A 25,260-nucleotide genomic window follows, 5' to 3' on the forward strand; every position below is an offset into this window, starting at 1 on the left:
TGCATCCAAGTCAACTATCTTGGCCTTGCCTTTGCCTTTGCTTGCATTTCCTGCATCTTGTATTTCAGCCTTCTTGGCTTTCTGATCCCGTATGAACTTGAAGCACTTCGACTTCACATGTCCCTTCTTGCCACAATAAAAGCATTCAATGTCCTTTTTGCCACGGGACTGACTGCGGGATTTGGACTTACTAGCAGATCTCCCCTTCTGCTGAGTCCTGCCTCTATCTTGTACCTGCAAAGCATTTGAAGACTTGCTGCCCGCATTATTCTTCCTGCTCATCTCCTCCATAAGGAGAGAGCTCTCTACATCAGCATAAATAAGAGTGGCATTTGAGTTTGACAGGGTGGTCTTGAAAGTGTCCCAACTCTCAGGAAGAGTACACAACAAGAAAGTAGCCTTGAACTCCTCATCAAGGTTCCACCCCTGTGCAATCAGCTGTGTAAAGATAGCATTGAACTCACTCAAGTGTGAGGTCATAGCTGTACCTTCCTTCATGCGAAGATCGACCAGCTTCTTCAGCCAATAAACCTTACTGGCTGAGCTCTTTTGGGCATACAGTTCTTCTAGTCTTTGCCATAGACCATAAGAGGTCTTTTCAGCCTGTACATTGAACACAAGAGTGTCTGAAATAGTGAGCATGATAGCTGCCCTCGCAGACAGATCAAGCTCTTCCCAATCATCAGCTGCCATATCAGATGGCTTGACACCCTTTACCCTTATGGGCTTAGCAATCTTCTTTAACAGAAGAACATTCAAGCACTGTTCTGCCCATAATGCATAGTTATGTGCTCCTTCCAGTTTCTTTATGTTCAGAATTGAAGAATCACCTCCTCCTGATGCCATATCAGATGAGGAAAGTACCTGACTCCCTGGAAGTAAAAAGACTGAATAAAAAAGTTCTGATTTCTCAGAAAAAGCCTGCTCTATTCAAGAGCCAGAAGCACTCTCAAAGGTGCTGTTTTTACTGTCAGTAAAATCTGCAGCAAAACAGTAAATGTCCCTGCAAATACTGTACCTTCTGACAAACTGTTCTGAGCTCAAAAAAGGCATAAAAACAGTGATTTCAGACTGCTGCTGCTGCTCAACAAGAGCTTAACAGTGCATACTTATCTGACAAAACCACCAACACTGCTGTAAACACTGCTGTACTGACTGTACTGATCACTTCTCCCACCTCAGATGAGGTATGTCACTGACTCAAATTGCAGAAATCACTTGACAAACACCCAAAAAACAGTAAATGACCCTTCAGCCTGTCACAAAACCTGCAACAGGAAATGGGATAAATCCCAAGCAATCACCCTTATACCAAGGGGAGAAAATGCATCTGAAGATCTCTGTAGGTAACCCAAGTGCTGTCAAACAAAGTCTGGGCAAAAGCCCCTTGATCTGACACCTGAACCAAGTGGAGAACACCTCAACACTGAGGTAGCATGCAATATGAAAATCTCTCTGACAAAATCATCCACCAGTGTAATGCATATACTGCCCTGTGTAGAAATGACATACACAGATCCCAACGTACAAACACTCAATGAGGAACCTTTTGAGCACTGTCAACGATGGACAGTTAGGGACCGAGTAAACTCGATGCGCCCTGGCCAAGCGTGGCTCAACTGAGGTTCTCTGAGTGTTGCACAAGAAATGTGATCTGCAAGAAAATGTCTCCTCAACACTGCGAAAATCAAGACAAAAGTGTGCTCTCTGGCACCACACTGCCTCAAGGCATACAATGCATCACCTTCCGGGCAAAAGCCCTATGATAAGATCACCCAAAAAGTGAGAATTTCACTCAGAAAAAGCATAGAAGCTCCTGCTGTCCTGCTGTACTTCTGTCCTTGCAGCAGGTACACTTCCCCCCAAAAAACAAAAATTTCGACCTGCTGTAGGCACACTTCCCAAAAAAAAAAACGAGTCTCTGCCTGGCTCCCTACGCGCGCACACGCACGTCGAAGGAGATCCAGCTTCCTGGGTGAAGAACTGTCGTCCGTACAGTTGTACGGCAGTCCGTACGACTGTCCGGACAGCCCGTACGGTTGTAGTAGGACTAGCTGCACACAGCAGCTAGGCAGCTGCCTGATGCAGCGTCGCGGTGTACAGCAGCTGCTGTACAGCTGTAGCAGCTGTTGTGCAGCTGCCTTTGGTGCAGCTCCGCCCTAGCTGCGAAATGCACCGCCGCCACCCGTGCCCTAGCTGCGAAGTGCGCCGCCGCCACCCGTGAAGCCCTCGAAAACGCGCCGCTCTGATGCCCTGACGATGCCCGCGCAGATCTGGCCGCCCTGCAGTTCGCGACCGCCGTACGGCTCTGCGCCCTGGTCCGTACGGTCGTACGGACGAAGTACGGCAGTACGGAACTGTCCGTACGTCCGTACGGTACGGGTTAGGTCGAGGTAGAGGGGGCTGGGTAGGGAAGGGGGGAGCAAAGTAGGCTCTGATACCAGTTGAGAGGGGGGAAGAGAGAAGAAAGGGAGCAAGAGAGTGAGAGTCAGAGAGACACAATAGTGCGGGTGTGAAGTGATGAGTAAGTCACACCACAAACTCACTTAAGTTTTATTAGGATTAGGTTTACCCTATGACTGTCTTAAGACAGTCATAGGTGTCCTATCTTTAATTCTTTAACTAAGGGTTGGCAATGTGCCTTTACCCCAACATAAATAACCCTGTTCAAGAGGGTATACAGGCTGAAAATAAGCCAGACAATTTTGCCAATGATGCACCACTGGATATGCCAGCAAATGGCGCTGTAGGACAGCCAAATATGGTGGCACAGCCACCCGTCGGACATAGTGGATACTGGGATGGAAAGGGTTTTGGAAAATCCCATGTGTAGAGTGGGTTTCTCATAGAAAATCCCCTCATAACTCTTATTTTAACAGGGGAGTATACTTGAAGAAAACCTCTCATAACCTCTCTTCATGGGGGGTTTCTCCAAAGAAACTCGTTTGAAGAAAGCAGTTTCATCATGAAACTATCTTGGAATTTGAAGAAATGCTCTCCTCACCCCACTTCATAGTGGGTTTCCCCAATTAAATCCATTAGTAGGAAGTCTTCCAAGGTAGTTTCACTAGCAAAACTATCTTGGACAACATTTTTAAGAATATCACAACTTTCACATCCAATGTCTAAATACAGTCATTTCACCACTCAAATCTAACAAAAATAAGGCCGGGTAGGATCGGGTAATGCAAGAACGGGTGCTTCCTTGATAGATAACTTCAAGGTTTGAAAAGCCTTGTTCATTGCATCATTCCAAGGGATCGGCTGAGTAGACCTGCGTCCACGACCTTTCAATATGTTCGTCAAAGGTGCCGTGATATGTAAATAATCACGCACTGACTTCCGAAGAAATACCGTAAATCCTAGGAAAGAACGAAGTTGTTTCACAGTCTGAGGGATAGGCCATTCTAAAACCTTCTGGATACGATCCAGATCAATGCTAATACCTTCAGAAGAAATCTTGTGTCCTAAGTAAATGATCTCCTTCATAAAGAAGTCACATTTACTCATCTTGGCATAAAGCTTATGCTGTCTTAGAACAAGTAAGACAACCCGGAGGTGTCCTATATGATCCTCAAGCGTTTTACTATATACCAAGATGTCATCTAAGAACACGACTACAAATTTGCCCAGATAATCTCTGAACAAATCGTTCATCATCTACTGAAAAGTAGCAGGAGCATTGGTCAAACCAAAAGGTAATACGAGGAACTCGTAATGACCATACCTAGTCCGGAATGCGGTCCTATCTATGTGTTTAGCATAGATACGGATTTGGTGATAACCCGTACGCAAATCAATCTTAGTGAAATACTTCGCTCCGGCCAAACGGTCTATCAAATCATCAGAACGAGGTAAAGGATAGCGGTTCTTAATTGTAACTTTATTTAATCGTTTATAATCTATACACATTCTCCAAGAAGAATCTTTCTTCTTTCTTTAAGAGGACAGATGCACCCCAAGGTGATTTACTTGGGCGGATATAGCCCATATTCAGGTAATCCTAAAGCTGGATAGCTAACTCATCCTCCTCTACCTGGCTCATCCTATAAGGTGGTACACTGATAGGTTGAGCCCCTGGGACTAAGTCTATGCGATGATCTACTGCCCGTTCTGGAGGTAAACCTTCCGGCAGTTGAGCTGGGAATACGTCCTTAAAATTATCTAACAACATTCTCAATTCACGGTGTTCAAACACACTTAATTCATTCTTGTTAATTACCGAAACAACAAATGAAGAAAGTGGAATCAAAACACACTGATAGACATCATAATGAGAAGTGTTTAATATATTCCGAAGCTGCATCGCAGATACAATAGGCCCCTGAGAAGGGGAAATCTTATCACACTGAATACAAAATTGGGTGTCCTTGTCTACAAAAGAAAGCGTATGCTCCGTCCATCCGCTCTGGATATTGTGGGTTTTAAACCACTCTATCCCGATCAGCAAGTCTACATGCTCTAGATGCATAACATAACATGTGAGAGCTCCCGTGTAGGCTTGAATCCGGATGGGAAGCGCTTCAACCTTGTGATCCCAAAACTGCTTCCCAGCTGGGAGCTGCACCTCGTAGGTGTGGTCGCTAGGTACTGTGGACAGCCCCATCTTCTGCACAAATTTGTAATTAACAAAATTGTGAGAGCTGCCCGGATCAAAGAGAATGTGAACCTGTTGGTCCCTAACTTCTCCATAAACTCGAAAAAGATCATGGGAACCAAACAACGAAGTATTAAAGGTACAATTACAAGAAAGGGGGCAGGTAATGACATTTACTGAAATACCTGTCATCGTAACTTGGTTGGCTCCCTTGGCTGCGGTACGTGGACCCGCCTGGAGCTTCGTCCTAGCACCAATTTTTGGTTCTTCCGCTTAGGACACTCATTCTTAGTGTGGCCCCGCTCCTCGCAATAAAAACATCGGCCTTCTTTCTTGAGCCTGAGAGTGCGAAGGAAACGGGCCTTACCATTCTTCGCAGGAGTTAAGCTTTTCCTGGAGGCGTTGTCCGTAGACTTCGTCTCCCCAATACCAGTCACGTGCTGAAAGAACTTGCGTTTGTTCTTTCCACTCATCTCGGTAACTGTGGTTGCCTTGGTACCGGCCATGGTATCATCATATATGCGCGCATATGTCATGGCCTCCTGCAATGGATAAACTTCAAAAGTTAAATTCAATTTTGACATATCGAGGACCTTGAGCTTGCCGACGATATCGTAGTCATCTTCCTTCTTCAGGAACTCCTTCCTGAAGACACCCTCAAATTCTGTCCAAGTATCAGGCTTACGCTGGAGTTCTTTCCACCAAAGCAAGGCTTTACCTGACATAAACCCTGCTGCAAGCTGAATCTTTTTCTCATCTGGATAGGGGTGAAATTGGAAGTGTACTTGCCACTTCTGCAACCAAGTGTCAACTACCTCCTTTGTTCTTGATTTTTGGTCACCTGGAAAGGGATCCGGAGTGATATTCGGGCCTAGCACGGAAGCCATGGCATCCACATGCGTGAGTGCCTGAACCGTGCTAGCCAGAAGAGTCAGAGTTGCTTGTATCCCTTGGAGTTGCTGTGTCAACCCCGATTGATTAGCATTGACTTGCTCAAATTTACCATCAAGAGAAGTCGTAAACTCACTGAAGGCTTTCTTAGTTATCAGGTCATCATAGAGACCCTGATCATCCTCTCCCACTGGAGTGTAATCTAAGTCCTGCTCTCCCATAGTGAATTCGGGATTTGGAGCATCAGACATGGCTGAAATCTGATTTGATTACGTATGGAGAGAAATAACTGACTGAAACGAAGCACAGAGGAGGATGGAGCAGAAGAAAACCGTCCCGAATGAAGCTGACGGAAGGAGATGCTGAAATCTGGCAAATCGGAAGACCACGAGTCCTGGAGCCTCCCTGAACCCGCAAACCGGATGCGTAGACTGCAGTAAAAGCTGTACGGTCTGCTGACGTGGCCTGTACGGCTGCTGACGCAGGCCGTACGGTGGCTGCAGGTGCTGGCGCAGCTGCTGTTCGGTACAGCAGCAGGTACAGAAGCAGGCGGAACAGTCCGTACAGGCTGTACGGCTGTCGCTGGAGCTGTACGGGCTGGTACGGAAGCTGCGGGAGCTGTGCAGAGCTGACGCAGGCAAGGACTGATGCAGGGGAGCTGATCGAAACAGGGCGCAGGCTGAAGGGCGAGGCTGGCTGGCACGAAACTCGAGGTAAGATCTCGAATCTTGGGGCTGTGGGTAGCCTAGCACCCAGCCCCCACCTATATAGGGTGCAGGGCTGCCTGATTTGGAAGCTGGGCTTCCAAAAAAAAGCTAAGCCCCTCCAGCTTTGGAGGGGTGCTTTTTCGAAAAAAGCACCTGAGCCCCTCCAACTTTGGAGAGGTGCTTTTTTCGAAAAAAGCACCTTTCTCCAGCGCAGGCTGCACGCAGCCCTAGGCGCAGGCTGTTCGCAGCCTGTTGCGCAGGCTGTGGACAGCCTACTGCGCTGGCTGTGGACAGCCTATTACACAGGCTGTCCCGCCACTACAGCCTCATCTACTACGCCCCCTCCTAAGCTCCGCATCCCTCCTCCCTTGCTGTCAATTTCGTGCACTTCTCTCCTTCTTTTCTGCTCTCCTTCTCCTCCCTCTAAACTTCTCTCCGAAGCCTTCAGAGATTTCGATTCTATCTCACTCCTCTTCTTCTTCCTTTTCCATATATTTCTTCACCCCTTCTACCCCAGGTAGTCAGCAAAAACGCTGCAGGAAATCTCGAATTTTAGGGCATACCTGGAAGAGAAATCCGTCAAATTTCTCGCATCAGAAGTTCCTACCTCAGGAGCTGGCTCTGATACCAACTGACACGTCCCAGCACTCCTGAAACCCCTGATCTGCAAAATAACCACACACAACATCAGAACTGAGCAGGCTGCTCACCACCCAGCCGTGACATCTACGACATCAGAACTGAGCAGGCTGCTCACCACCCAGCCGTGACATCTACGGGATGTGATCCCGAATCAAAAGATGTCCCCTCCGAGCCACGAGCTGAGCTACTGGCACGAACTCCCAATCAGATCCTAACCAGCCTGGTGTCCCATACCACCAGGTGGCGCTGTGAAGCCCTGGATCTGCCACTGGGCCTTGGGCTACGCTAAGATGCAGGCGCGCGTCCGCGACACAATCCAAGATCAGACCTTGCACCTGGGAACGAGACTTGCTCCCAACTGCACACTGAGAACTGAACCCCCTGGGCCTCTTTTATAGACTCGGGCCCCGGCGCCAAAAATAGCGAAGACCTATAAATAGTTCGTACCCTTGCCACTCAACCCGAGAATCAAGCCTGCCTAGCTCTAAGCCTCCCCAGGCTAACCTGAGCTAGTTCTGTGTACCTAGTACACGTCAGATACCAATCCGTGCACATGACAAACGGCCTCTTGACAGGTTTGTTCCAGAAGCCAATAATGTGGCTGATTTTATCATGCTGACAAATTGTGGTGAGCCTTCCAGCTTCAGGGAAGCTATGGGAAGAACAGAGAAAAGGAAGTGGGAGAAAGCCATGCAGTCAGAAATGGACTCCCTGCTTCAAAATGATACATGGGACTTGGTGCAGCTACCTGCAGGCAGAAAGGTTTTGCCATGCAAGTGGGTTTACAAAGTCAAAGTGGATTCAAATGCTTTACCGAGGTATAAGACCAGATTGGTTGCCAAGGGATTTAAGCAGGAGAAGGGCATTGACTTTGATGAGATCTTTTCCCCTGTAGTCAAGATGACTACTTTGAGAGCAGTGTTAGCTCTTGTTGCTCATGAGGACATGGATTTATGTCAGATGGATGTGAAGACTGCTTTTCTTCACGGAGATCTCCATGATGAGATCTACATGAGCCAGCCACAGGGATATGCTGTTAAAGGGAAAGAGCAACTTGTGTGTAAGCTCAAGAGGAGCTTGTATGGACTCAAGCAGGCACCAAGGGAATGGTACAAGAAGTTTGATGCCTTCATGCAGTCCCAAGGGTATCATAGGTGTGAGACCGATCACTGCTTGTACACCAAACGGGCAAAGGATGGCAGTTTGATGCTACTCATTCTATATGTGGATGACATGCTGATTGCCGGCAAATCTCAGCAGGAGATTAGTGCTTTGAAGAAGCAACTGCATAAGTCTTTTGACATGAAAGACTTGGGTGATGCAAACCATATTCTTGGTATGGGGATTATTCGTGACAGGTCCAAGGGACTTTTGTTTCTGTCACAAAAGGAGTACATTGACAAAGTACTGCAGAGGTTTAAAATGGAGGGGGGGAAGTCAATTAGTACCCCGTTGCCTCCTCATTTAAAACTCAGCAGTAAGGACAGCCCCAGATCAGATGATGATAAGGCTGAGATGGCCAAGGTTCCGTATGCATCTGCAGTTGGTTCTTTGATGTATGCCATGGTTGCCACTCGTCCGGATATTGCTTTTGCGGTGGGAGTCATCAGCAGGTATATGGCAAATCCAGGCAAGCAGCACTGGGAAGCAGTGAAAGGCGTCTTCAGGTATCTCAAGGGTACCAAAGACTTGTGCATATGCTATGGTAGGCAGGATGCATTGGTGCATGGGTTTACAGATTCAGACTATGCAGGGAATGCAGATAACCGGAAGTCTACTACCGGTTATATTTTCACATTTGCAGGAGGTGCTATATCATGGGTGTCTCGGTTGCAGAAATGCATTGCACTGTCAACCACTGAAGCTGAGTATGTTGCAGCCACTGAGGCTTGCAAGGAAGCAATATGGCTTACTCGGCTGGTGGGAGATTTGGGCATTACAGGAGATATGCCAATTTTGCATTGTGATAGTCAGAGTGCTATCATGTTGGCAAAGAATCGGGTCTTTCATCAGAAGACAAAGCACATAGATGTGCAATACCATTTCATCAGGGAGGTACTGGAAGACAAGCGGCTTGAGCTTGTGAAGGTGCATACTGATGATAATCCTGCAGATTTGCTCACTAAGAGCTTGCCTACAGAGCGGTTTGCACATTGTCGCCACATCATGGGTTTAGGATGAGACCATTCTTATTTTATGGTCTTGTATACAGTAACTGTATATTGCTGTAATTTTTATTCTTTTCTCCCCTTTAGGCACATTGGCCTTTAGGTGGGAGGTTGTTGGGGTAAAGGCACATTGCCACCCTTTAAAAGTTATGACCCCTATGACTGTCTTAAGACAGTCATAGGGTGAATCCCTAATCCTAATAAAACCTTTAGAGTTTGTGGTGTGGCTCAACACATTTTACACACCCACACTTCTTGTGTCTCCCTCTCTCTGTCTCCATCGTTCCACTCCCTCTCTCTTTCCCTGACACTAGCTTTATTTATTTTCAAAATTGGTCTATTTGTTTACTAGCTCCTCTTTGCTCAGCCATGCCCCCCGGCAGCATGTAATCTCCAATCCACATCACGAGGCCCCACTGCATTGCATGTTTGAGATTGACTAATAGCATAATTGCAAACCATGCAGGAATTGGTTTTCTCCTCAGAGAGCTGTTTAATAACAGAAGTAAACTTAAGATTCTGCATTTACATATCTACGACCTGCGGGTACTCCATATGATAATCGACACCAGCACATTGTCAGCATATCTACTTAAATTGGAAGGAAGAGGTCATGAGATGGATGCTGCTGCACAAGAGAAAAAGAGAGGCATTCTATATCCTTTTTTGAATCAGAATGTATGAAAGGCCCAGTGTATCTCTGAAGAAAACACGCATACCTTTCGGTGAAATCTTTATAGAGCTCAGTGAAATCCTCTCCCAACCGATCAGATGGTTGACCAGTCACTATCTTGTAGCCACACAAACTGTTCGTTGTATTTGGTGTCTGCTACCGAAGGACAAGCACAGCAAACTGCATCAATTCAACGTCGAATACTATTCTGTGCCTATTTAGCACTGCTCAACCACACCAGACTCATCAGCGAATTTATGACCCAAATGTCAAAACCACACCAACATGAACGATGTCAACTTCATAGATGCTGCTTTTCTTTTCATAGAGGAGGGTGGAGGAGGCTAAAAAGGGGGAAATGGAAAGGGAAGGGATCCATACTATACTATGGAGTATATTACACCTCTTCACCACACTTGAGGAAAAAGTATATTAAATGGGGTGAAATTATAAAGCTGACCTACCTTGTAAGCAAGTTGATGGAAAACATAAAGCAGGCACTCAACAAATGTGTAGTTGAACTCTTCACCCGTTCTCCGCTTAGGCATATATTTCTGCAGATGGGGTTCCAACACTTAGCACGTAAGAAAAGGACGAAAACCAAAAAACGAAGAGGGAGGGGCAGAGATTCAGATTTTTTCTCTGCAAAAGCTAAGCAGCACTACTCTCAAGCACATTGACTCTGCTCTTTTGTTACTTGTTTCTGAGAGCAGGGAATGATATCTCATTTTATTCAGAAAAGATAAGGAACACCATACAGAAGCTATTAGCTTCTTTTGCCTTTTACAAGTAAAGATTTGATACAGCATCTTCCCAAGTGAGTAACAATACAAAAGGAAAAACCATGTGCCCTGTGTTTATGTACCTTTAAAATCTGTAAAATGGAAGGAAGCAGGTGCCTTGCATCCTGAGCTATTATAAATGGAGAGCTTTCTGCCAAATTCTTCAGTAAATCCAGCTTTTTTTCCTCAGGGAGCTGAAAGAGAAGTGAAAACAAGTGAGAACCCCATATGATGCATCCTACAGTGACCAAACCCAGGAAATACAGCGCATGCACACATGCCGGCATCTTGGAAAACACAGCGATGAAGAAAATCTCCCAATGCCATTCAAATAGAATGCCCACTTCTTGTCTATCAGGAGACAGATGAAACACATGAAATAGATTGCCAACTTCTTGTCTATCAGAAGATCAGATGAAACACACTCCCACTGTCATAGCCCGTTGCAAGGATAAGCTTCACAAAATGGAAGTAGAACGCACATTTTTGTGGAGTGAACCAAGGTACAGAAAGCTCAATAATTTTAACATATTTTATTAAGAGTTACAAAGTTATAATACATACACACGCAATACCTAAGTAAAAAGACAGGAAAAATCACAACGCTTTTAGACAATGATATTATGCATTAGGAATTGTAATCTAAAAAAAGTACAATAAATAAGGAGGATGCATCATGATGCTCCCTGATAACAGCAGTTTACCTGATGGCCAATGAAACGCACAGAATTTTAACATATAAAAGTTGTAAATGATTTGGAAAGACATTACATGGTGTTTTATTATAATAGACCACCGCATTCAGTTCTTCACAAGCAAACTCAACATTCATGATAAAAATATCACACATCCAAATGCTTAAGTGTTATGGCCTGAGCAGACTAAGATTGGCTTGTACCTAACCTGCGTGACATATTCACCTAGGTTTAATGGGTATTACTCAAGGTAATACCAAGCATTCAGTTCTTCACAAGAAAACTCGACATTCATGATGAAAATATCACACATTCAAATGCTTAAGTGTTATGGCCTGAGCAGACTAAGGTTGGCTTGTACCTAACCTGCGTGACATATTCACCTAGGTATTACTCAAAGTAATAATTACTCAAGGCTAAAGATCAAAATCACTGGCATCTACAGGGAAGTCTATAGTGGTTATACAAGCCCTGCTAAATATCGTTGTGGTGACTCTAGGCACTGATTAAGTGGCTTACGTATAGTCTTGCATCATTTGACTTAGAAAATGCAGTAACAGATTATAACCCCAAATCTGACCAAACTGGGTTTTAAAAATCCCAAAGAGAGAGAGAGAGAGAGAGTCTATTAACGTCCACTGGAGACCAAAAGGTCTATGGGACAGCAAGAAACCCTCTAGTACATCTGCTTTAGGGAGGGCACATGGCAGCTCCCAAGGAGTGCAAAAGCATCAAATGAACTAGCATCAAATACCAACAACCATTGACAATAATTTTTTCCACTTGCAACATAAATCAATAGCCCAAAGTCTTCAAACATGATGGATAGAAGGTGCCACCACTATGCAGATAGGGGCCTCCACATGACTTCGCACTCTTGTGAAGCTGCCCTGCAGCACAGAGGATCTTGCAGGGGGCCCTCCTGATGCAGCAGGACTTCACTTGGGGGATGGAAACCTGGTTGATAGAGGGGGGTCACGCCCTTCGATAGAGATGGTCTCGCCAGCTTACAGGATCACTAGACACAGGCACTTCCCAATCAAGGTGCAGGACACAATTCCTCGTTCCTTCATCTGACCAACAACATGTACCCTCACCAATTTGGTGATCCCTCATTGAGGTTTGGCAAGATATCATCTATACCAGCGAGGGACGCTGGTTGTTGGCTCCTGTTTTTAAGATTCCCTAGGCAGTGAGTTGGATTATGTAGAAACAGGTTACACAACAGTCAGCATTTTCTTGTCCTTTCTTCCAGGAGCAATGCCACATGGATAGCTGATTTTTATGGTGGACTTTTTGTCAAGCAGTACAAAAGGTTCTTTTCTTGGGGGCAAAAGAGATCTTCAAACATGAGCAGATAGCACGTCACTGCACTCAAGTACCATGTGAAGTGTAGCTTTGGTCAGATCAGGGATGAAAGAAAGATGTAACTCTATTCTTATTAGTCACTTTTTTGCCACGATAAAAAGAATTTACAAAAGGGACCCAGCTTCAGGACCTCACCTTGTCAAACACAGGAAGCAGATGTTTGTTGATATAGTTCAAAAACTTGCTGTTTGACGCACCTCGCTGCACATTGCCAGTATGAAACTTTGTAAAACATCCAGACAATATTTTCCATAAATGAGACACCATCAGAGCTTGGCATCAACCAAAGCATACCATGTAAAACGGTAGAGCCATGTATAGGCAAGACATAAGTCTGTCAATATGATCAGAGTCAGACACCTGCAAACCAATCATTGTCAGCTGTAATTTTTAACAAAGGCTCGCGTGCATTCCAGTACTTTGTTAGCTAAAAGCAGAACTACTAACATTGAATTGTGCATCTAGATCAGCCTGGCCCTCCACAATTTCTAGAAGTTCTTGAACTTTATCAGGCTTGGCGCCTTCCCCAAAGAGAGTAAGACTTTTAAGAAAATCCATGAACATCTTGAACTCTGCTCCTGTAACGTCTTGGAGACTCTGAAAGAGTAAACAAAAGTCAGAGAAGGCATGTGTTGATCCAACAATCAGAGCCCCCAAAACACTAAAGCATGTAAAAACTGGCATGCAACAAGGCAAATATGATAGCAGAGCCCATAATGCAGTACACAATATTCTCATGCTCCAAACTGATCTGTTATTTGGATACAGACCTTTTTTATTAAATCAGTCACATGTCTTTCCATCTCCTCTTCAGGCTGCAGTAATTCCTGTTTTAAGGGAAAAACCTGTAACAAAAATTTCACAGAGCTACAAAGACTTTAGGATAGAATTGGGTGAGTGTGTCCTAATATGTCAGCATGTCATATAGCTTTATAAGACTAGAACCAATTGTACAAATTTAGATTTTTGTAATGTCAGCATGAGACTTGAGAAAACTGATGCAAAATCAAAACTTTGGATTGTGCTGAACTACTAGCATACACATAAACAGGAGAATGCACCTTATCTCTCACAAAAATGAGGACTTTCTCTCGAATGTTTTCATCGGAACTCTCAATATGTTTGAATAAAGCTGTCAAAGACACTGTAACAAAGTAAAAATAAATTTTAGTTATAAGATAACCTCTTTAAAAACTTGAAATTGGAAACACAAGATGTAATCAGACCAAGCTTTCAATAACTAACAATTTATTCTTTCCTGGAAACTGCCTTTCATTTACCTTTTCTGTCCTGCCGAAGAACTGTTAATAACGCTTTTTGGACTGCATCTTTCTCCAGGGTTTCCTCTGACAGAGTCAAAACAATCCAAGTTGGTCTCAACCAATCCTCCACTCCCTAAAACACTTTGAGAACTACTTAAACACAGAATCAACTACTCTCAATCCCATTCACTTTTCCCCCTTGCATCAATAGGAATCTTTGATATTTTGACCAAGAAGAAGAATTTCCAGCACTATATATGCAGTTTTATGCTTAAAAAAATAGACTTAGATCGAGAAATCTTTCCTCAGATCCTTTTTTACAAAACTGATCTATATTCGAAGGTCAGAATGAGCACGCATACACACTGTTCTTGTCCTTTCTGGACACCATACAACTGTCCTCTTCTAGATGATCATGCACATTTTTTACATGCTGTGCAACAAAATAACTCACACTATTGCCATAGGAGCAAATGCCTGCAAAGCAAATTGCTTCACCCTTTCGCAAACAACCTGGCTGCTTATCGACAGCATATTTGTACAACCATTTCGTGCATACAGAATTTTTTCTTTAATGGAATCTCATACAGTTCTCATTCTGATTTTTCATGATGGTATTGTATTAATTCTTAATGGCTTCCTCCCAATTTTTGCTACCGGCTACTGGACTCAACTTTAATGGCTTCCTCCCATTTTCTACTAATTACAGCTCTCAATGTAACCTCTCCCATTAATGAAACATTGCTCAAGCTTCTTTATCAAATCATTCTTTCAAGATCCAAGTTTAATCATCTACAAAATTGTTGCTTTCATCATCAAGCTATTAAGTCCATATAGCTATTATTTCATCATCAAGATGAATAAAGGTTGCTGCTGCTTTGTTTCTCAGCTGATGTTGCTGCCATGGCCTCATCGAAATTGACATCTCAGCTGATTATAAGCTTCATGTTTTGCAAGTAATACAATCTATATGCCTTCTCCTCAGCTGCATGAGATACAACCATAAGCCCAGCTTTTGTGCCTTAACACTAGCACAAGTAAACTAAAAATCTTGCATTCTCTTTGTCGGCTTAATACCTTTAAAAGTCTCTTTTTAAAAGTTTCATTGCTCTTTACATTTCTCAGCAATATGACTGTGAAAAATTGTATAGCTCTTGATGCCACATCAACTACAAAACTTAGCACATGCTCTTAACTTGTACCTAACATCATCAAACCTACAAAACTTGATTCCCTTCCCTATTATATTCTCCACCATCCGTTTAAACATGAAGCTATTATGCCAAAGGAATTGCCAACAAAGCTACCACCATATAGGGAGGTTAAGCATGAGTTTGACTCGGAGAGTGCTCAGCCAAAGAGACCAGACATCTCCTTCATAGCGCGCAAAGATAAGAAGGTACATCCAACAGCTATTGGACAAAAGATTGAAGAGAAAAGTGTTTCTACTTGCTCATGTCCCGTGTTGCTAGCTCCAAGAGGACAATAGTGTGTGGACAGCGAGGCAATACATTTGGGACTCTTTTGTTTTAGCCTTTAAGGAATCCCCCCTAAGCTTCTTGCCAAAGCCTCCATCCCCACCCCGCCTCCCCGCTCCTTGCATGGCTCTCCCAGCTCCTCGCCTTTCGTCATCGCCCCCGCACCCCGACCTATCTCCCCACCGTGCTCTATCCCTCCCCACCTCCTACCTCCCCCCTTGCCCGAGCCTTCTTTCCCACCGTGCCTCGCTGCCCTACCCCTACATTTCTAGTAGTTAGCTCTATTCAAAGCTAGAATTAGTTGGCTTTGCTTGGCCTTCTCACATAACCTATTAGGACTTTTTAGTTTGTCGCCTTGTCTTGTATCTCTCTGACTCCTTCATGTTCATAGGCCCATACCCAAGGCTACAGCAACAATCTCTTTAATGGTTGTTGGGTCCGTATGCATTCTACGGATTTGATTTGTCCCAAACATTGATTGGTCCCATGTTTGGGTACTTGGGTGGGGTGTGGTCTTTACATTTCTCATACAGAGATACATCTCGATGGGACATCAATGCTCGTAACCCCTTCTCTAAGGTCCACTCTCAAATGCTAGACCCTAGCCATACCACATAGGAAAACATATGCATTCTTCTGACAACATCCTAATTCAAAGTACTCGAAATTTCAAAAAAATAAGGATATGCAATAAATGAATTACCAAGTAGGTGAATATGTGTTTCATGAAGAGAAGTGACAATCATTGTCTAGTCCATCAAAAGAAGAGGCTTCATCCATCAAAACAATACCAATAACTCCAAGGACTTTTGTCGAATGGATGTTCCCATTCCCTCTCACAGACCCGACCATCTAGGCACACTTATGCAGACACCGTCTATGACATCCCCAACCAGCCGACACCATACTTTCCACAACTACCTCGCTCTACCTCTTGTTCACTCTTCAACCTAGTGATATCAAACACGCAACTCTCAAGTTACACAATGGCCGAACCAAACGTTCTGCAATGAGTTCAATGGACATGGACTTAATACCTTAGCCCCTAATCTTAGGAAAGCTACTTAACGACGCGGTTTGCATAGGTTTCACTCACACCAAGATCCTTAACAACATTGTACCGATCCCTAAGCCAAGGGATCCCATGCAACTACTACCCATTATGATCAAACCTCTCATTTCCAAGACACTTAGGACAATCGATTTGTGCAATGTGAGGGATTAAAAGCTGTGGGACAAGCTAGTTTCCAAGCAGCTCATGCTCCTTTGGCCCACATTTCCACAATGCAGCGGTCATTGAGGAGGCAAGACACAAAAGCAAAGCTACCGCTTTGGGGATTTCTACAAATCTTTCGACACACTTCCATAGGCCCAACTATTCAATTGACTGCTTGATCTAGGATATAATAGGGGCATCATCTAGCAGTCCAAATAAATAGGTCCCCCTCCCTCCCTTTTTTTCATCTCAGCTCACACTTGGAGCAATCACCAAAGGAGGGCTTTTCTCCAACAGTAGAGGAGGTTATTCATGAGATCATGTGCAAATCTCTCTTGTTCTCCTACTTTCTCTCGTGAGTGTTTGTTGTTTCCTATCCATTGTTGCTCTGCATCACTGCACTTCTCACAGTTTCAACTAAGGAGCCCATAGACTTACCATCTTTGCAAGCTGGAATAAAGCCTTATGGAACATATTGGGAGTAGAAATGCTTGTACCCTTTGGAAAGGTGAACCACAAGCTTATGCCTCATCTTGAAGTTTTGCGAGGTGGAAATATGGGTGTACATATGTAAGAGTCCCAAGATAATGAGAGGGCTTTTCTCAATGACTCTTATTCTGAGATCCATACTGGATTTTGAAATGTGTACTAATGTCTATTGATCATTTTGTCGAATTGTATTGAGCAACACATAAGTTATTTATCAATCCAACACATAAGTTATTTATCAATCAAGCTACCCATATGCAAGATACTCCTTAAACATCACAAAGACCCAAGCTTGCTTTTACTCATACATCTTCACCCCTATGTTTCAATTGAAAAAGCCGATAGAGTTATCGGATACGGTGGGGATGAGGGAAAAAGTACTATCTCAAAGGTGTTGATGAGCAATCTTTGTCTTAGGATATGACTTCTTATCAAGAGGGTTTTTTTCATAGTTAAGAGGAACTCTTATATCGAGACTCCTGGGATTCTTCTCATCGATAAGGCTCTCATCTTGAAACTCTTAACAAGAAGAGCCCTACTTTACATGGTGTCTAGTCTAGGGGACATGCTTGGAGGTGCGTTTACCAACATTGTATCAAAGCCAAGGGAGTTGAAGTCCTTGAAAGAGCCAAGAAACCTACTCCATGGGCTGACTTCTTTGTAGCTGAAGTGGGAGGCTCTTGCTCAAAGTGAGGTGAGCAACTTAGATTCAGGGAGGTGTGCTTTGAATAAGGTGAAGGATCCAATGGTCTCAATGTCGTAGTAGGCAATTGAGTGCAGTGGTTTGGGTGCAACCAACGAATTGGTCATGCTTTATGATGAGTAGCTCATCAAGGAAGGGAAGACTTTACATGATAGTCTCTGTTGTAGATCTGGACCATTGCATTCTTGGAATTCTAGCAATAGCTTATGGACACAAATGTGGGCTGGTAGGAGGCATAATTTCCTTACAAGTATAAACTCCACTTGCACAAGCTTACCATTTTAAAAAATAATAGCATGCAAACTTCTTTCCACAACCATGAGTGTAGTGAAGCCTCAAACATCTATCAAGTTAGAGAGGAGCCTAGTTCTTGTAGCTAGCATGATGATTAAAGAAATGCACTAAATTTTATTCATAAATAAAACTTCAAAGAAATGCACTAAATTTCATAATAAAAGAAAAAGGCAAGTACAACTCGACATCTTGCTCCGACCTGTCACCTCCCGCGTCTCACCCACGGCCCCGACTTGCCGCACCACGCTCGACCTCTCGACACGTCGCCTCAACCCCTTGCCCTCGTGTCACCCTCCCGCACCTCGCCCTCTTGGACAAGGCCCAACCTGATATAGCAGGAACGTGTGTTGCCTAGTACAAGCCCTCATTAGAGTGGGTTCGCTCTGCCTAGTGTTGTGGTAAAGGACTCTCACTCATTAATGTTTATAGGCCAAACAAGATTATTGATAAAGGACGTTGTTTGACCAGTGGACGTCCCGACTCTTGGGTCACCCCCTGCCCCAACCAACCGACTGAGGGGGGGAGAGGGTAGTTGACTAGAAGCGCTGACCCCTGCCTGTGTAGACCGGGTACACCCCTACAATGATTGGTCGCTCTACTAAGTATTCTAGTAATCACATAACATAAATCTATCTGTTGCTGCTGAGAGCATAATTACCTTTCCATTTAGGATTCATGATTATGTTGCATCTATTTGCTTCCAAAAATCATGCTATTTCTTGGAATGTTATTTGAGTTTCGAGAAATATGGCTTTTTTGGGTCATTTTAGAAAAATTCCTTTAGTCATGAGTAAAGCACTTCTAAATTTTATTTAAAAAGGCTGCACACGTGCAGCCTGGTGGCAGCCCCCAAGGTAGGCTGTACGCACCCCCTCTGTGCCTCTAGCAGGCCCAGAGCAGGCCTGCAGACCCCGCACTGCTCCGGACAGATGGCAGCCCCTCCGTGACCTCAAAACAGGGGCAGACAGCCATGCCCAGGGCCAAGAACACATAGACATCCATGGTGACCCCCCTTTGCCTCTTGGGGGCAAGCAAACCCACAACAGTGGCCCTGATACTCCCTCACATGGGCGGGCAGACCTGCTCAATGGAATTCAACAAAATTGGTCTCTACACTTTAATAGACATTCCAAAATTGAGTATGGATCTCAATATAACAGTCAATCAGAAAAGCCCTCTCAATGAGATGACTGTTACTCTTACCCATGCACCCTATTTCCACCTCAAGGCGTTTGTGGTTCACCGTTTCTGAGGGATACAAGTATTTCTGCTCCCACTAGGTTCTACAAGCTCTAATTCCAACTTGCAAAGCTCTAAGGCACAGTGTGGAGCCAACAACGCGCCCCTTTCTTTTCAAACTGCACTACATTACTGGCATCCTCTCTTAAGATTTATGCTCCAAGGAATTCCAAGTGATCATAGCGTGACATAAGCAACACGTTGTAGTTGCTTATGCGCAAAGCTTTGTGGCATTTGATCAAAAGGGAAGATTCATGTTGTTGTTACACCAATAGCTCACTTGACGATGGCCGCACAAAAAAATTTCAAAATTCTCTACTTATGTTTAAGGATCTCAATTACTTCAATTTAATAAAAGTCAATTATGGGTGTCTACTGCCGGGTATTTTGTGTCATTATCTCTTATACAAAACCAAATACAAGAGGTTTTGAAAGCTGTTTTGTGTGCCCCCATGACAAAGGAGTACATATACCTAGATGAATCCAGGAACATTCCCAAACTCATCCTCTAAAAACACAACATAGTGCAGTTTCAATCTCATGATAGTCACTCACAAGGTTGAAAACCATAAACTCCATCATGCATAGCGGGGACTAGCTACTATGACATCCCCACTGACGTCATCAGCGCCCAACAGTGGGTGTAGACCACTGACGTCACCATGACAAAGGAGTACAACTTGTATAAAGTGCTCTCCTTGAAACTGACGAAGGATTCAGAGGTGCCTGCTTTTACCATCATTAAAGTCCAACACAGAAAGCACTTGCAACAAGAAGTACAATGTATATCAACCACATACATTAGAGCCTTCTACTTGTTTTGACACATGCGGCCATCCCCAAGGTAGCTGAACAAGTTCCTTTGAATCTTCATGCATGCTAAAATATTCACTGAGATGTCTGCGTGTTCCTCCTTGCTAGACTGGAATGAGTCCAAATGAAACAGTTGCTCCTCATAAAGTATACCTTTACTAAAAGTTAAGTCCATTTTTAGTACCTTTAACACAACAGCTAGTACATGCACCACGCACATCTTTAGAAAGGTGGTACATGAACTAGAAAGTCATTTACATGCATGGCTTTCTAGCTCATCACACAAACTCATAACACCTATGCATCTAAAGCGTACTAAAGTAAGCTTTAACACACATGCAACCGAGCTGCACTCATCCATGCACTCCACATACCACATTTCACTGAAATTGCATGCGCGGCCAACAAAGCATGCATGCGCAGACACATACACAAGCCACCCAAAACCAGGCGCAAGCAGATGCTGCTGCCCCTAAAGGCTGGAGTGCTGCCCAAAGTTCTGGCTGATGCTGCCTCAACTAGCACACAGCAGCAATCTGCTGAATCGCCAACTGGTATAGGCTGAGGAATCATGTAAATGGTTCCAATACGATCTGCTCAGGCTATAAACCAGCGACGGACTCGTACAGCCTGCCCAGGTTGATCAACAAGCCCAAACTGACTTGTATGGCCAGCCCAAAGCTGACGAATCAGCCTAAACAGCCTTTCAGTGCAAACAATGGCCTAATCAGGCTAACAACTCAGCCACACACAGCCACTCTGTGCTCACGAACTGAAGAAAGCTCAGTCAGCCTGCCTCATGATCATCCACAGACAGCATTTTTGTTGTCCTGACCATGTCCAATATACCACACGTGAACTTGTTCACAACTTGTTTCACAAACAGGCTTCTTTCCAGAGGCCAAACCACAATTCTCTATCCAAGGGCAAGTTGAATTCATGCCTTCTTCACAAGAGGAAAATTTGAGCGCACGTGCATCAAGCCCACTCAAGGTGTTGGCCAGATTAGGCATAGGCCTACTCAAGGTCCTGGTATACCGAGGGATCCCTATAAATGAGCCTAAAGCCCATATACCTAACCCCATCATTAATGCCAACCCATGGTATAACCTTAAGGTTATAAAGGTGCGTGTCCTTACAATACCTATTTTAATGTACACATGGATATGCATCGGTATCTAAACAAGCACATCACATAACAAAAACAACTGTATCGAATCAAGATATTACTCATACACATGTATATGCAAATGCACAACACAACTTTATCACGCATACTTTACATAACCACACCTTTTGACCACGAATTTCAGTGTGTACTTACAACACCTTTTTTTTAATGTACACATGGATATGTACAGATATCTACACAAGCACATCACATAACAAAAACAATGCATTGAATCAAGATATTACGCATACACATGCATATGCAAATACAAAACACGATATTGTATTACATGCATACTTTGCATAACCACACCTTTTGACCATGAATTTCACTGACAACTGCTGGAATTGAATAAAATTTTAACATTTCACAACACTCCTGCTTGTATTGGAGGGCTTTGAAATCCAGAAAGACTCCTTTCGTGAACTACCACAGCCTACCTTAAAATTTGTACAACTACAGCTCATACATATGGACAACTCAGATACACAAAGAACACATACTGGATTTAACTCCATATACAAAAAAGCTGACTTGGCAACAATTGTTGCCAGCTGATTCAGAAAGAGAAAAACAATGCCCACTAGGTAGGCATTGAAAGCACACCTGCAAGTAGTAGTTGCCCCAGGACATCAGCTACCTTTGGTAAGAATTGAGGAGTATCCTTGGATAGAAGAGGAAGTCCTCGAATCGCCTGTACTCTTATCTGCAGTAGCACAGCTTTCATCATTGGTCAACATCATCTTACACTTAGCTATTTTGAACAATGTCCACCTCCAGTAACTAACCTTACCAAACCCAGTACCATCAGGTCTTCCACAAAAAGAAAAGGGGACAGGAGAGATCTTCTGACTCAAAATGCAGGAATCTATCACTCAGGTATTTCGCTGGGAATATTTGTACTAAAGTTAAAACGCATCAACCTGCTGTTACCCTAGCTGTTATCCTAGCCAGATCGTCAATTGGTTACTACAGCAGTTTCCAAAGAAATTCCACTCACCACAACTGAAAATGTGTTTAGGGTCTGCAGTAAGAAAATAAGCAAAGTGGCCAGCCTTTCACATAGCCCTCTAAAGCATGGATGCATGGCCACTGACACTAACTAGCAGCTTTTGAGGTTAAATGAATTGACAACTTGACCCTGAGCTGACAACAAGAAACCTAATTTCTGATAAATCAACAATGATGACCCATTACTGCTGATAATCACGAACAGGGAAACCTAGGGTTTTTTATGATAGGGAGAACACCACAAGAAATCCTTCAGCTGTCAAGTTGAGCTGGTTCCAACCTAGCCTAGATGTTCCTCCATACATCTTTTCAAATCCAACTACATTCCGAATGCAAGCAGCTGTAAAGGTTTCCTCGAGCTCTGTATGCAGTCTACTGTAGCTCCTCCAGTTCCTTCTTGGAGAAGTTTGAAAAATAATCATACTAAACCTCAAATCCAGAAATCAAAGGCATATATCACAAACTTCTGGCCAATGTTCTCCATCAGATGGTCTGACAATCCACCTACTGACAAATGTACACCTGCAACCCTCCTTAATACCACTGCACGAAAATGAATCATGCAATGGGCACAGGAAGCTTGGTGATTGAAAAAATAAATCATCCTACTGCACCTTGTTTTCAAAAACGGATTGACCTTTAGTGACAAGAACGCTTTCCTGTCTGATGCATACACGGACCTGGCACTTCCTGGGCCAATGTTGTCCTTAGTGAAGGCTACAACCTTCAGAACTAACAGAAACTAGCCGGTCTCCAAGATGTCACGCAGCCATTGAAACATAAACACCAGTCATGACTTTGTATAGGAAGTGCACCCTGGTTCAGGCATTCTTCACCATGGATGTGGAGATAAAGAGTGTAGACCAAGCCATGGCATTGGATTGGCACTGAAACAAATATGGCACCACTTTACCGAACAGAGAGCAGAACATTGCAAAGCTTACATTCCAACTGTACTAGAAGCCCATCCAATACAATAGTCTCTCCATATTTGTGGTGTCTCAGTCTAACCTTCCAGAATGCCCCAGATTTTGCAGACTTTCCTACCTCGCTTGAACAATCTAATCAGCTCCAGATTTCCTTAAAATGTCAACGTCAGTCAAGAAGCTCAGGTTTCGTTGCTGTGACTACTGCAGCTCAGTGGATATTTTGATAAAGAACAGACCCAAAGAGTTTATCGTGAACGTGAGCATCCTACAAGGGGTTCACTTAGAGATTATCCCAAGAAACAGAACGTCTGAACCTCCAGTTTCCCCAATAAACTTTGGCATCAAACCCTGTGACAGCCAACGACAGCATTCTTTAATTGCCAGAGCAATGTTGCACCATCAAATTGAGAAGCCGCAAGGGACCCCCATGTTTCCCTCCAACAAATAAAAGTGATCTGGTACTATGTTCCACTCAAGACACATCAAAATTGGGTCCATTCACGAACAGCTGGGCTTGGCGTCTGATAATTCAGGTTCGCTTTCCTCGGAATTGCCAAATGCACGCTCTTGGAAACCCTGGGAGCAGTTGCACTGTGAGCCACAAACTGCACCCTCTTCACCAATAACGTCCGCAAAGAGGCGGAGATGTCCTTCATCCATAAATTTAGATGTCCAAGTAAACTACATCCATCACAAGTAAGTACACAAAACGGTTTTTGTATTTTGTGTTAATACCGCTCGTTTTGCAATGTGCAGCTTTCTTGCTCTGCAGTATTTTGTGTTACTACCGCTCGTTTTCGAATGTGCAGCTTTCTTGCTCTGCAGTTCCCTTGGCTCACTGAACAAAAAAGGCACTGCCCTGTATGCTGTATGCATGTTGTATCACAATCCGAAGTTCACTGACGCTCGAGTCCATGGCTCCAAACTGTCGGCTGCCTTTTGAGGAGCAATGAAAAATCCCAGTAAAGAAAATAGAAACTCACCCCCAACTCTTCTTCTTCGCATAAATCCAGCTGTGCATTCATAGCATCGGGAGCAAGAACCGGGAAATCCTTGAAGAATCGCGGGATGAGCTGTGCGGCGAGCTGCTTTGTTTTGGTGCTGCCCTTGGCTGCCGCAATGATGCCGATGTAATCGCTCTCATTCTGCGAGAGAAAAGCGAAACATTGCACGTCCAGAGTCACAAAAAACCGCTATATAGCTCAAAATCTCCAAAAGAAAAGCTGAAGAAGCTGAGACTCGATAGCCGACGGCTAAAAGGGCCAGTTCAGATTTTGCAAAGAACAAAACAAAACAAGCTTGACATAGCCTAAAAACTCTGTACCAAGCTTACGTTGAGGAAGCTACACAACACAAACCGCTGTTGCAAGGAGGAAAGCTACCTGTGCTATGTCTTTGGACTGATTGAGGCGTTCTCCATATTCGTAGAGTTTCTCGACAGCGAGGGCATCGTCGGGAGGAGCCATGGAAGGGGAAAGGAAGGGAGGAGAAAAGTTAGGGTTTTGGGAAGAAGGCAAAGGGGAAGGAAGGAAGAAGGGAAGGGTGAAAATGCAATGGATGGATTAGAAAATGGGCAAAGGAACTTATGGATTTGAAACCACCACCGCCATAGCCAAAAGCTTCCCCCCCTCTCGCCTTCCTTTATATTTGCTCACACAGTTTTCAACTCACTTCCGAAAGCTTTTTGCTAAGTATCGTTTCCTTAAAGGGTTTTTGTTGCCTAGCTTAGGGTTTGAGCACATTAACTTAGCCTCAATTTAGCTTGTGTGTGTGTGTGTGTGTGTGTGTTTTTTTGGAAATTAGCTCTTTTGGTGTGTGTGTGTGTGTTGAAATTAGCTCATAGAGTTAGGCCTCGTGGTTGACGGGGTGCATAAGTTATGGATGGGTGGATGGGTGGGTGTGTGTGTTTTCCATCACCCCAGGACACATGGACCTGTGCAGCTCTCGGGTAACATGCCTATATGTATGGACCACTAAGGGGCACGTGAGTGATGAGTGTGGTGAGAGTGGGATAAAAAGGGTAGGGTGGTCAAGAAAGAGGCGAGCAAGGGGTAAAAACGAGGCAGGGGGAGCGGGCAGAGTCTATGGTTATCCCACCCAATCCCCTTTTTAGAACTAATCTCTAATTAGAT

General features: G+C 44.1%; 1 protein-coding gene across 1 annotated transcript in view; it reads right to left on the bottom strand.

The window, feature by feature from the left end:
- Nucleotides 1-24,823, bottom strand: part of LOC147897472 (apoptosis inhibitor 5-like protein API5) — a 38,423-nt gene extending 13,600 nt beyond the window's left edge. Inside the window, exons 1-12 of the mRNA XM_087380186.1 lie at nucleotides 24,511-24,823; nucleotides 24,112-24,273; nucleotides 21,795-21,894; nucleotides 13,804-13,869; nucleotides 13,585-13,667; nucleotides 13,294-13,368; nucleotides 12,971-13,120; nucleotides 12,818-12,883; nucleotides 12,659-12,724; nucleotides 10,544-10,654; nucleotides 10,143-10,232; nucleotides 9,725-9,831 (exon numbers count right to left, since the gene is read on the bottom strand). Of these exons, the coding sequence (XP_087236312.1) occupies nucleotides 9,725-9,831; nucleotides 10,143-10,232; nucleotides 10,544-10,654; nucleotides 12,659-12,724; nucleotides 12,818-12,883; nucleotides 12,971-13,120; nucleotides 13,294-13,368; nucleotides 13,585-13,667; nucleotides 13,804-13,869; nucleotides 21,795-21,894; nucleotides 24,112-24,273; nucleotides 24,511-24,594 (1,160 nt within the window). The 5' untranslated portion in view covers nucleotides 24,595-24,823. The remainder of the gene's footprint in view (nucleotides 1-9,724; nucleotides 9,832-10,142; nucleotides 10,233-10,543; nucleotides 10,655-12,658; nucleotides 12,725-12,817; nucleotides 12,884-12,970; nucleotides 13,121-13,293; nucleotides 13,369-13,584; nucleotides 13,668-13,803; nucleotides 13,870-21,794; nucleotides 21,895-24,111; nucleotides 24,274-24,510) is intronic.
- Nucleotides 24,824-25,260: the final 437 nt, after the last annotated feature.

Source organism: Dipteris shenzhenensis, chromosome 10, assembly GCF_047967505.1.
Source record: "Dipteris shenzhenensis isolate YYH24624 ecotype China chromosome 10, Dip_SZ_1.0, whole genome shotgun sequence".
Lineage (NCBI taxonomy): Eukaryota > Viridiplantae > Streptophyta > Polypodiopsida > Gleicheniales > Dipteridaceae > Dipteris > Dipteris shenzhenensis.